General features: G+C 51.8%; 1 protein-coding gene across 1 annotated transcript; it reads left to right on the forward strand.

Moving 5' to 3' along the window:
• The first annotated feature begins 509 nt into the window (after nt 1–509).
• Nucleotides 510–7122, forward strand: INA (internexin neuronal intermediate filament protein alpha). Its single transcript, XM_069020450.1, has 3 exons — nt 510–1420; nt 4878–5002; nt 5551–7122. Exons 1-3 carry the CDS (start codon nt 566–568, stop codon nt 5822–5824), a joined length of 1254 nt encoding a protein of 417 aa, XP_068876551.1. The 5' UTR covers nt 510–565; the 3' UTR covers nt 5825–7122.
• The last annotated feature ends 6059 nt before the right edge of the window (nt 7123–13181 follow it).

A 13181-nucleotide genomic window follows, 5' to 3' on the forward strand; every position in this document is an offset into this window, starting at 1 on the left:
TGAACGGCTGCTTGTCCCTTTGTCTCTCTGGCTCCGAGCATGTGTGTTTTACTGTGAATGTGCCTGACCCTTTTTCCATGCCTGTGCATCCATCTGTCTCTTTGTGTGTGTGTGTGTGACCTCGTCCACATGGCTGTGTATGTTTGCATGCTCTTTCTGCATCCGTGTGTCCGTCCATTCCGCACACACATTCCCTCCCTACACCCATCCGTCCGTCCCGCCCCGTGCCCCGCCCGTTGCCCCAGCCCTTCAGCACCGCGGCGCACGGACAGCTCCTGCAGCCTCCTGCCGCGGCGGCACCGCGCACCGCACCGCGCACCGCACCGCGCACCGCGCACCGCACCGCACCGCGCACCGCACCGCACCGCGCACCTCACCGCGCCCCCTCCCCGACGGAGCGCTCCGCCCCGCGCCCCCTCCGCACCGCGTCGCGCTCCGCCCCGCCGTACATAAGCGCCGGCACCGCCGCCGGTCCCGCTCCGCCGCCATGAGCTACAGCGCGGAGCCAGCGGTCCTGGCCGCCTCCTACCGCCACCTCTTCGCGGAGGCCCCGCGGCGCCCCGAGATGCCGGCGGGCCGGTGGGCGCGCCCGGGCGCGGAGCCGGAGGCGGTGCGGGAGCGCGGCGCGGAGCCGCGGCGGGCGCGGGGCAGCGAGAAGGAGCAGCTGCAGGGCCTCAACGAGCGCTTCGCCGGGTACATCGAGCGGGTGCGGGCGCTGGAGGAGCGGAACCGGGCGCTGGCGGCGGAGCTGGCGGCGCTGCGGCAGCGCTCGGACGAGCCGCGCCGGCTGGGGCAGCTGCTGGGCGGGGAGCTGCGCGCCCTGCGCGCCCGGCTGGAGGAGGCGCACGGGGAGCGGGCGCAGGCGGCGCTGGAGCGGGCGCGCCTGGCCGAGGAGACGCAGCGACTGCGGGCGCGCTGCGAGGAGGAGGCGCGGAGCCGCGCCGAGGCGGAGCGGGCGCTGCGCTCCCGGCAGCAGGCGGCCGAAGCGGCCTCCCGCGCCAGCGCCGACCTGGAGCGGCGGGCGGCGGCGCTGCGGGAGGAGCTGGCGGCGCTGCGCAGCGCCCACGCCGAGCATCTCGCCGAGCTGGGCGCCGCGCTCCCGGCCCCGGCCCCGCCGCCCGGCCCGCGGCCCGACCTGGCCGCGGCGCTGCGGGAGCTGCGCGCACAGTACGAGGCGCTGGCGGCCCGCAACCTGCAGGCGGCCGAGGACTGGTACCGCGCCCGCTGCGCCCGCCTGCACGAGCGGGCGGCCCGCAGCCAGGAGGCCGTGCGAGCCAGCCGCCGGGAGGCCGGCGAGTGCCGCCGCCAGCTCCAGGCGCGCCTGGTGGAGATGGAGAGCCTGCGTGGCGCTCACCAGTCCCTGGAGAGGCAGCTGCAGGAGCTGGAGGAGCGGCACAACGCCGAGGCCGCCGGCCTGCAGGTGAGCCGGGCGGCGCCGGGAACCGTCACCATCCCCTTCCCTAAGCGCCGGGCACCGGGCGGCACCGAGCATCCTCCTCCCGCGCCATCCGCGCCCAGTCGGCACCTCCATCCCAGCAGCCATCCCCTGTAAGGTGTAGCACCGGGAACCTCCATCCCACGCAAACCTCCGGCGCGGTGCTGCACCGGCACCTGCGACCCCGCACTCTCCTTCCCCTAGTCCTGTGCAGCGCTGAGCATCTCCTCAGCCTGCGAAATGCTGCAGCGCAGCTCTGTCCCCTGCAGCAGCCACTCCCGCAGTTCTGTGCAGCGCTGGGCACCCCGGCCCCGTGCGGCGCCCCCCGCCCCGCATCGCTCAGCGCCACCGCCCGCGCTGTCCCGATCAGTGCCGCGCTACACCAAGCACCCCCAGCACGGAACGGCACCCACCCCTCTTGCCTTGCGCAGCACCCACCCATGCAGGCAGTGCCCCTGCAGCGCTGCGCAGTGCCAGGCATTCCTGAAGCCTTCCCACCGCCCAGCATTGTGCCTCTCCGCCCGCACACAGATCCTGCCCCACCACGGCTTTGCCTGTTGCCTTCATCCAGAGGCAAAACCACACAGGGCAGATTCTGGGGAAGCAGGTCAGGACACCCCCTCCAACACCCCGTCCCTGCAGGGGACATCGCTGCACACGGTAGCACTGTTTGGGGCATCGATCCGTCCCTGCCCTGTCCCTTAACGATCAGGTCCAAAATTGCCTACACATCGTTGTGGGTAATTCCTCGAAGCTGTCTGCCCAGGCTTGGCCCTCTGCCCTGTGGCCTGGCTCTTGGCACCTGCACTGCAGAAATTGGAGCTCTGCAGAGGTTAAGTCTGGACTTGCAGACAGATCCCAGCAGCTCTTATGTTTGTGGAAAGACTCATGTGGGGCAGACACTGAGTGCTCCATATCTCTTATTCCATTACTGCAGTATTGCCACATTTTCTTGCTACAAGGAAATATTCATGATTTATAATAAAATAAATCCTGAGATTGTTCTATTATATGGCTGTTAAATGATCTGTGATTTCTAAATCAAGCCATTTCCTTCTAAATACTGAAACAACTGCCTTTAATCATACCTGAAGGGCCCAAGTAATGCCTTGTCATTTCCAAGGCCAAATTTTGCCAAGTATTTTAGAACTTGTGACTTAGCTCCAAGCTGCTTGCAAGCTTCCTGAATAGTTGAGGTGGTCTTCAACAATTTTTGTGGAAATAGGCAATATAAAATATTATCTATAGTGAAAAAATTATACACAGTAATCTTAAATAGTCTTGTCACCATGTGAAAGAGGAGTTCTGGAAGCAACTTATCAATTGGGGGAAAAATATATTAAGCAACTGGATTAAACAGCCTCATAACTGAAATTGCTTTAGTGACAGCATGGCACTGCTTTCCTATATGATCCTCTAGACCTGCTTTATGTGTAGCAATACTTAAAAGTCTTTTGAGCAATGTGCATGTGTAACTGCCGAGTAATTTCCCTGGCTGCAAACAGTAGAAAAGGTTGGAAGTGTGTCTTAAAAGAGAATATTCCTATTGTCTGAGCTTTTAAAATGATCCTGCCAAAGCAGGGACATGTCTTTGTATTTGTGGGCTGCCCAGTCAAATCTGAACCAACATGCAAGAGGTTTTGTTAGGGGACAGGTTTGCAGTGGTGTGAGGAGAGGGTTTTTATTCCACCAGCTGGTAGAGCTGGAGTGTGGAAGAGAGGTGCAGACCAGGAACAAGGACAACCAGTTTTGAAAGAGCTTTCTGTTCATGTGGACTGCTGGCAGAGGGAAGGGGGCTGGAGGCACAAAGAGTCACAGCAGCAAGAGTGGAGCTGTCCCAGGGTGGGGATCACCTCAAGTCATTCCTTCCTGTCCTGGCTCGGTGCAGCAGCAATCTGTCTGCATCAGAGCAGAGGCTTTAATCTGTACAGCAGCATCAGCCATGTCCTGAGGCTTTTCAGTTGATGCCCCAATGAGCTCCTCAGAGGCACAGCTTCATGCAGATCTTTGGCTGTGGAAAATGGTCAGGGCAGTACAGGTCAAAGCAGAGACCACAAGGATGACCCCTAAATGTCCCACAAGGCTGGTTGTGCCCAGCTAATCTGACTGTGACATTCTTCATGCTGCATTCAGGACGAGCTGCCACTGCTTCTCTGAGGGGCTCTGCTCGAACTGGGCTCACTGCATCAGGGTCAGCACAGCTCCCTGCTCCCTGGGCAGCTCCACGTCCCGTGGCTGTCTCTGCACTGTCCACGAGGAAGGTCAGGCAGGAGAGGAAGCTGGGGACATGATAGGAATAGGAAGGGGACAAGATGGGGATGATATGGCAAGACAAAGATCGTTTGCTGAACAGACGATCTGGAAGCAGTTGCAGAGGCCTGACTCTGGGAGGGGCTGCAGGAGAGTTGAGGTTGGCAGTGGCCATTGCAGGCATTTGTAGGCAGGGCTACATCCTGGCTTAAATGCAAACTGCTGACTCATTCCTGTTCCAAATCACGATCCTCTGGTGGCACAGTGGGGCAGCTGGCAGCGGGAAACCTTCTGATTGGGAAGAGCCCTATGGGAGCAGGTTTCACTTTCAAGCTGCTGCTTAGATACCTAGATGCATGTGGGAAAAGTACAGACTGCTTGTTTTCTGAGAAAAAAAAATAGAAGAAAAGATTAGTCTCCTTTGTTAGCAGGAAATCTGGCCTTGGAATCCTGCACACCACGGGTAGAATGTGTTATAAGGGACAAAAGGCAGGGCAAAGCTGACAGGAAGGACGCTGGAAGGATGCCGTTGTCCAGCTGAGCACCCTGGCTCTTGCAGGGCAGGCCCCTGTCTCTATAACCTCCCCAAATCCCTGCATTCACAACCCCACTCCAGGGCTCTGAGGCATTTTCCTGAGAAGGTGTCAGACTTCCACTCCTGGAAGAGACCTCTGGCAGCAGCACCTCTCCTTCCACCTCCTGGAAGCATGTCCCAACTCTTCTTAAGCCCTGCAGACGCAGACTGCAGTCTTTCTTTGCTGCTGCTGCAGTGTGGGGTGCTCTCACTTGTCCTGTTGAGCCACTGCCTCTACTTGATGATGTTTAAGCCCAAAACTTCCCTTCCCTCTGTAGCAGCCTACCTTGTCCCCTGCAGGACTGGGGGTCCCAGCACCAGGCACTATTTGCTCATTTCACAGACCCCGCTGCAGGTGGGAAACTACATAAATCCATCAATGGCAATCCACCAAAGGCCTCCCCCACTGCACACGCTCACAAGCCATGCCTGGTGCTCTGCCTGCTTCTCCATCCCTGCTAGCATGAGATTTCATGGTCCCAAGCTCCTGGTGGGATGTGCCATCATGGATCAATTTCCCATTGCAACTTCCCTGTCTCTACAATGGGCAAAGCAGAGTGGGACTGTGGGAGAAGATCCTGATCCAAAACACAGCCCTGAGCACTCTTGCCTTGGCAGGACACCATTGGACAGCTGGAGGATGACCTGCGAAACACCAAAAACGAGATGGCTCGGCACTTGAGGGAGTACCAAGACCTGCTCAATGTCAAGATGGCCCTCGATATCGAGATAGCTGCCTACAGGTAAGGCTGCTCTATTCCTGCTCTACCTGGACTTCCCAAGCCCAATCCCCTGACCCCACTAGGCTGGGGTATTTTCAAGGACCTAAAAAATACCTGGGTACACACTCAAGGAGCACCACAAGCGTGTTGTTCATCTCCCCCACGTGGATCGGCCATGCTCCTGCCTGGGGAGCAGCCATGGCTCCATGTCCTGCCTCAATCTAGCAGCTGTGAACCACATCCCTCAGCCATCCCAGAAGCAGTATTTTTAATGGGGTTGGAAACTTGTCTCTCTTGTCGTAAGTAGATGCAAAAGGCTGAGTCCCTGTGCTTCAGGTGCTCACTTTCCTGGTGTTTCTGGAGAGGAAAGGGGAGAAAGTTGCTCTCATGTATCCCATATTGCAAGTCCTCCAGAAATGGCTGACCAAAATATGATTTTGAATCAGTTTCATGGTGCATTGTGACCTGGGGTGATGGCTTGGGCTTGCCTTCAGGGCACTACTTGCTCTCAAGTTTTGCAGATGTTTCACATCCCCATACTAACCTCTTCCCTTGTGATGTGCTTGCAGGAAGCTGCTGGAGGGAGAGGAGAACCTCTTCAGCATGGGAAGCGGCGGCCTTCCATCACTCAATTCCCTCCCCAGCCCCACTTACTCCTTCCAGCCAAGGAGCTTTAGTTCCTCTACTCTGTCCTTCAAAGAGGAGGAGCAAGGAGAGGTTATTAAAGTGACCTCTAAGATATCATCCAGCAGGGCTGAGGTGGTTCAGGGGACCATAACCTCTGTCAAGAAAAGAGGGAGGTTAAACCTGCATGGAGGAATCCTTGCAAATGCAAAGATGTAACCATCAGGACCCTGTTCTCATGCATTTGAGGGGGAACAGTCTCCACTCGGCCTTTAAATTGCTCCTCTGAGCATGAAGCTGCCCTGGGCTCACAGGAAGCCTCCCTTAGAAACACATACCTTCCTGGGGACACCAACCCAGGGATGGCTTCCTTGTGGGTCCTGCCATGCAGAGGCCGAGCTTGGCACATTGCTCCCTTTTAAATGGGGTGGGGGCACGCAGGCCAGGTAGCTAGAGATGCATGTTGGTCGTTGTGGTGGTGGCACATGGACTCGTAGCACGCTCCCTCTCTCCTCCTGCGGCGGGCGAGGGGCAGCTGGCTGGGAATGCTGCTGAGCCCGCTCTCTGGGGAGGGGAGGGAAACAGCTCAACATGTTTACTATAACTAGTTTCAAGGCTACATACCTTCATCAACTATCCAAATCCATGTACAGCTAAACTCTTCCCCACTCTCAAACTGTAGCCATTCACTTTTAACCCTAGAAACACAGAAATAGCCATACTGGACTGTAACCACTCCTGACATTTGATCTTAGCCACGTATGTTTCGAACTATAAGGAATGTTAATTTTCCTTTGTACTGACAAATCTTGTTTTCTGACAGCACTAGTCGAGCCAGGCACATGGGGTTTACAAGCAGCAGGCACAGGGCAGGGAACTGCTACATTGGAGGTGAAGGCACCACCATGTTGCAGGGTGCAGCACCTCATGCGGTATCACTATCTCCCAAATATTAGGGTCAGAGGGCTCCTTGTTTGGCTGCACAGTCTTCACATGAAAACCCTGTGCCCAGATTAGCACCGTGCCCCAGATGGCACTGGGAAGCTGCAGGACTCCTGAACACCAGCCCACAAAGCATCCTTGTCTCCACTCTAACTGTTCCAATGTGTGCCAAATTTGATATAGGATTTAACAACCATAGGTTTCCTTCAATGCCTTAAATTGCCAGCGATCGCTTTTGCAAGAGCCGGAGACTCCACGTGTTGTGTGTCAGTGCCCTGGCAGGGTTATCATCACCAGACCTTGCTGCCCTTGCGGCGCTGCCAGAGTAGTTCCTGGAACCAGCAGATTGTTTGCTTGCACTCTTTCCTCTTCTATTGTAAGGCACAAGTTAATAATTAAAAAAAGAAATAGTTGTGTGGATCAAACTGAGCTGTTTTGTCATCTTTACTACTGCGTCATCTTGGGAACACACTCGGTTTCTGGCCCACAGCTGGGTAAGTGCCCAGCAGTCCCTCTGGGCCCCTACAAAGAATGTGGTGTTGGGGTTGGCAGCTGCCAACCCCTCCTGCTGGGGCTACAAGGTGTGGCTGGGCCCACCAATGGCAGTGGGGCATGTATGGGGCACACCCAGGGGCCTGTCACGGTGGCTCTGCTGTGCAGAAGAGTTCATGGCCAGCTGGCTGAGGGATCAAGGTCTGCCATGGCCGAGTGCACACTCATTTGCTCAGAAAATGGACTCTGAGGCTGTGATTTGCATCACGCTCCTGACAGTTCAGTCCCAAGGTCTCTGTCATTTCCTCCCCACCCTGCCTGTGTGCTCAGGGGTTAGAAACAGACTCGTGGTTTGCCTGCACAACTGAAGATAAAGTGATTTACACAAGAGCAGATGAAGAAGGGAGGTACCCACCTCCCAAGTAAACTTAGCAGTCACAGGTACTGTTAGAGTATGCAGTATTAATGCTGTTACAATAAGCAGTAGCTTATACTTGGAAGATGCACACGCTCTGCTTGAGATGTGCCTGCAGAGGAAAAGAGCACAGGCAGTTTCCTGCTGGGTGGCCCTGCCAGAGCACACTGTCCTATTGCCTTCCTACTTCTGCTTTGTTGCACCACATCGTGGCAATGTGCCCCAGTGCTCCAGGGACATGGTCTGACAGTCACAGGCTTCTCCACCAGAGCTGCAGGCCAGGAGCAGCATGGCTACACCTTGATCTTCTCACACTGATAACCTTGGGGACCGTGCCCTGGCCAGGCTGCTCACCGTGAGGGAGGGCAGCCCTGCAGGTGGGTGAAGCAAGGGGCACTTCCCAGGGCATGGCTGTGGCAGTGCAGCTCACCGGCAGCCGCCAGCAAAACAGCACAGAGCAACTTGGGGTGCCCAGGCAGAGCCTGGGGGAGCCAGCACCTGCAGAGTTAAGTCAAAGGCACTGGCACATAAAACAAGGATCAAGAAATGTCCAAATATCTCCTGGCTCGGCCATCAGTTAGGAAATGCAAACACACAGTATTTCTCCCAATCCAAAGGGCGAATAAAAAGCAGATGTGGCTGTGCAGCTAATGAAATATATTCTGAATCTCACTCTCCAGCACTGCTGCTTTCTGTCCCTTGAGCATAAGCAGCCTGACCTGTCCTTTGTTCCCAGCACAATCCTCCATCAGAATTCCTGCTTGCTCAGCTAACTGGATGCTAGTAATGAAGCTAGGAATTTTACTTTGGTGATATAATTGGGAAGGGGCTGCAGTGATGGAGGAGAATGGAGGAGCTGTGGGAAGAACAAGGAACTATTTTGAAAAATGGCTGCAGTGTGAGGGCCAGCCCAGAGATTTCCTGCATTTCTGGAGCTCTGCAGCAGTTTGGTGCTGTCTCATGGTGTTAAACTTCAGAGGTGATAGAGGGGCAACAAGCAGGGAGGCCCATATCTACACTCTCCTTTTCTTTATGAGAAGAAAAATTACAGCAAAGAGGGACAGGCCTGGCTGAATATGTTGCCAGTGCTGAACTCTGACTACCTCCATCCAGGCCTCCTTTTCCATTGCTATCTTCTTCAGAGTGGCTCCTTTTACCTGCCTGCTTATATGCACCAGAAAGCTTCTATAGTGAAACCATAAGCTGGAACAGGGCAATAAATCCTCCTTTGTGGTCCCATCTTTCTTACTGGGTTAAACACCCAGGCTGCCAGAGGGAAGGAGTGAGTCACACTGCAGATGTTGAAAGATTTACACCTCTATAAAACCTCAACCTCTCGGATAAAAGGCAGCTGTGGACACGGACTGCACCACCAGCTCAGGAAGCAGCAGAGAGCAGCTATTTCTCCATGATACTGCATTTCCTTCATCATTTATGCCAGGGAGAACTTGAGCCTCCACACAGTGGGACAAATTCCCACCACTGGGCTGGCCCTTTGTTTTTTTTTCCTGGATGTAGCTGCTGGCTCACGGAACTGAGATGTACAGCTTCTTGAAAACAGACAAAGTTGCTGCACATGGAGAAGTTTTGCTAATGACACTTATCCAGATGCTGGAATTAATTAAAAAGTAAGCCAAAGAAAAAAGCAGCCAAAGGAAAAAAACCCACAAACTCCAACCATTTTCCTTTGGCAGGAATGCAACCATCTCCTTTTCCAGACTGAGGAAGAACGCTGTCATTCAGCAAGAAGGAATCAATAGGCAATTCAGAGCAAAGTCTCTTCCGGCACCTTTGGCTGAATCCAGCCAACTCTCTTTGCCAGCTCTTGGCACAGACACCTCTTTAAGGAAAAAAGCTTCCTCCTGCAGAGAGCGATCCACACAGAGCCCTAACACCAGCAGCCAAACAGATGCTTCTGAATGATCAAATGTCCACATCACTGGGGTTTGACACTGTGAAGCGGAGTTTATGTCAAAATAGCACAAGCCAGCTCATTCATGCAAGTCTTCTCAGGCCTATGGGAATAAGGATCACTTGGCAAATGCAGCACAACATGCAAACAGGGCACTACTTGGGGTGGGGTGGGAGAATGTTCATTGACCTTGGTCTGTTCCAGCGCTTCCAGCTGAACCAGAGGGACTGCAGAGCTGGGGGGGTCAGGGGGAAAGCACTCCTACAGATTTTGCAGGGGTCTTCATCTCCACCAGAGATGAGCCTGCAACTCTGTGACAAGCAATTACATCCTTGTTAAAACAGACATTGTGCTGCCCAGAACTGACATAGAACATGGCTTTAAGAAGGAACAGTGTCCATGCTTCCCTTCCCCAATGGAAGGGAAATACCCAGAAAACGTCAGAGTGCAATTCCAGAGCCCCAGCTACACATTCACTTGCTGATGGCAGCAAAGCCCTTGAGGTGCTGTATCAGTTCTGAAACAGCAGATGCCCAAAGTCCATTCCTATCACAGCCAGGGTCACTCTGCTCCTTTGCCTTTGAATCTGCTGCCTGCCTGCATCTCTGCAGAGAGGACAAGGAGAAACAAGTTCTTGGCTCCCCAGTGTCCAGAGCAGCCTTGTAAATACTCTGACAGACACGTAGTCATTCCCTGAGATGATGCACATGCAGACCCAAGTGGGGTCTGTAAGAACAAGCCATTTGGAAAAGCTGAGACCAGAGTGAAAAACGTGGTTTGCACTGAGGCTCAGAACATCATTCATTTTAAGCAAATTTTCAATGGAAATGCAAAAACAAACAACAAAAAAAGCCGAAAGCCCCAGATATGACACCTCATTAGCAAATTCCTAGTCTAGCAATGAGGCCTGGGAGATGTATGAATAAGAATGCCTGAAGCAAGCCAAAATGATTCAGCAAGCCAAAACATTCAGGCTAGATTCTTAAGGAAGCAAGGATTATAGGATCATACTGTGACTCCATGTCCTCTTTACCCCCTACATCCTCCCCTGATCATTTCTTATGCTCATCAGCTTAACTTAAGCCACATTTGAGAGCACTGGAAGTCTCAAAGATACCAAACCCCTCTCACTTTCACGGTATCAGGTACACAGGTGAAAGATTCTCATGGACTGAGAAGCTGAGCTTCCCCTGCTGGACACCAGAAGACCCATTCAGAGGACAGAGGTTATGGGTGCCACAACACCAAGGGCTCCAAAGTAGCTTTCACAGGAACTCACAATTTTTCTCAGTCTTTGCCAAGTGCCCACCACCCACTTTTCTACCACTGATGTTTCCCTTGGAAACATTACATTTTAAGTGTTCATTTCCAAATAGACTATTTTACCACACAATTAGAAAATGCAAGTTCTCTTTTCCACTTTGGGAAATACTTCTGTTGCAGACCACTGCCACATTTGACACAAGTGCACTGTTTTAGACTAAATCCAAACCCAGTGAAGACAGTGATGCAGCTCCAGCAAGAATTCTGCAGCTCCAGAGCAGCCAATCAATATTGCATTTCACCTCAGATGTGATTACCATTTCTCTCTCAAAAATAATAAAATTTTCCCTGTCCAGTGATTAAACCTGTATCTATGGCAACATTCTGAAAGCTCAGTAAATGTAAATATCCTTTGGCTCATTCAACAAGGGTGTCTTAAAGATGACATGGTAAAATTCCATTTGTGGTCACCTTGGTTCTCTTTCTGCTGAACAGAAGAAACAGGAGGTAGAAAAACCAAATAAAAAGCAGAAATGAATGCACCATTTGCAACATCTCTCCATCTCTCAGCAGGTATTTATGACAGCCTCAAAAGCACATTTTAAAGAATGTAAACGTTCAGGCTGGCCCTTGGTGCATTCTGTTGAGCATATTAAAAGATTCATGGGGACAATGTGACAATCTCTTTAAAAGAAAGGCATGCAATACATAAAAACTCCTGTATCTGTTAATATTCTTTCTCTCAACTGCTGGAGTGAAGCCCTCCACTCATTTGTATTGAGCACAGATTTCATACTAATAATATTCCACACTGAAGAAAAGTAAAACCAGAAATGCTAGGGATGTAATTTTGCTAGTGACTGTTAAAAATATGTTAACATAAATCATTGCACATAAATGCCTAATGATTCCCTGAAAATAAATTCAACATGGGCTAGTATTAGACAAGCTTGAATGGTTTTTCAATAAAACTCTTCAGTTGTTTCACATCGACAGAAATAAGCTTTAAGAGCTCCCCTGGCTCACGTGTGCCACAGTCTGGTGGCAGTGCAGATCCAGGCTGGGTGCACTGTCGTGTTCAGGACATAAACAACAGCTATCCCTGGCCATTGCAGGTCCCCTCTGCTTAGAGGGCTCAGCTGCACATTTCACCTGTCTCTGAACCTTATCTTCTTATTACACTGAGTCTGTGCTGGACACAACGAAAACAGGCATATGTTTTCATATGACTCAGTGCTCACAACTTGACTGTAGCTTGATTCTGTGTTTATAAGAAGTCTGGAAGCTAAGGCTCATCATCTTCTCTTCCTGGGAATTAGCAGACCTGCAAAGGAACTCAGAATTACGCTGCATTTACAAGCAGCATTTAATTAGGATCTGTGTTAGCCATGACGCTGCTAAGAAGGTAGCAAGAAAGTAAAACTGGAATTATTTCATTAAGTAAAGAAACATAGTGTCTGCAAAATAATGAATGAGCCCATGCACATCTTCCCTCAGTTGCAGAGCACGAGGCTGGCTCATCTCCCATGAGGTCAGAGATGCCATCCCATAGACGGCCTGTTGTTACAGATGCTCTTCTATCATCAGCACCAAAAGCAGCTGGAGGGAAGCCAAGGTTAAAAGGAGACCAACAGAAATAAAACTGCGGCAGGGGAGCTGAAAGAAGATTGGCACATTTTAAAGCAAGCAGGCTGATTATGCAGGAAACCACAGAGCCCCAGCTCAGCCTTGGCAATAGCTAAAGGTCACCCTGCTGCACACGGATGTGCCCCAGGGGATCTGCAGCACTGGAGAGCAGGAACACATCAGTGCCTTCAGGTGAAAGAAAGCAGGATGTTCAGCCAGGAAAACTATGCTAAAAATACACTTTCTGAAGGCAGGTGAGGAAGAAATAGAGGGAAGTAGACAAAAGGGAAATAACAGGTCACTAAGCATTCATGTCAAAATACCTCAGGCTACAGACCTTCAATCCTCCTCATTAAGCTACCGAAAGGGTGAAGAAGGGAATGTTGGCCTTCTGCATGTTAGCTGGTATGTGATTTACCCTACAGGAAAATCCTCTGAAAATATCCAGGAGCCCCTTTTATTTTTTGAAAAACTAAATTTGACACTGACATTAGTGCCAGTAGCAGCACAGCCCTCTCAGGGCCATGCAAGTCAAATGCATCCTAGAATGGCATTAATTTGAATTAACTATCAGCTTCTATACAGCTGTTAAACTCTGCACGAGTCTTCTTTAGAAATGAAGTTCAAGCCAGGATTAGGGGTGAATTTGCAATGTAAAATGTGACTATACTGATAATGGTTTTTTAGCACAGAGCTATAAATCAAAAACAAACCCCTGAGTGATAATGGAACAGAAAGGGGCAATATGGAGTATTTGAACCAGCTGCCTTAATTCCAGTGGCAGAGAAAGATCCAGTTCACAGGGACTTGATAACAACGGACATAAACATGGAAGAAAATAATTGAGAGGTGGCTTTCACAAAAAGATGCTCTTGTTGATGAAAAAAGGGGTCCTGTAAACGACAAGATTATTTCACCTGTATTTC

The sequence above is a fragment of the Aphelocoma coerulescens genome, chromosome 6, assembly GCF_041296385.1.
Source record: "Aphelocoma coerulescens isolate FSJ_1873_10779 chromosome 6, UR_Acoe_1.0, whole genome shotgun sequence".
Classification (NCBI taxonomy): Eukaryota; Metazoa; Chordata; class Aves; order Passeriformes; family Corvidae; genus Aphelocoma; species Aphelocoma coerulescens.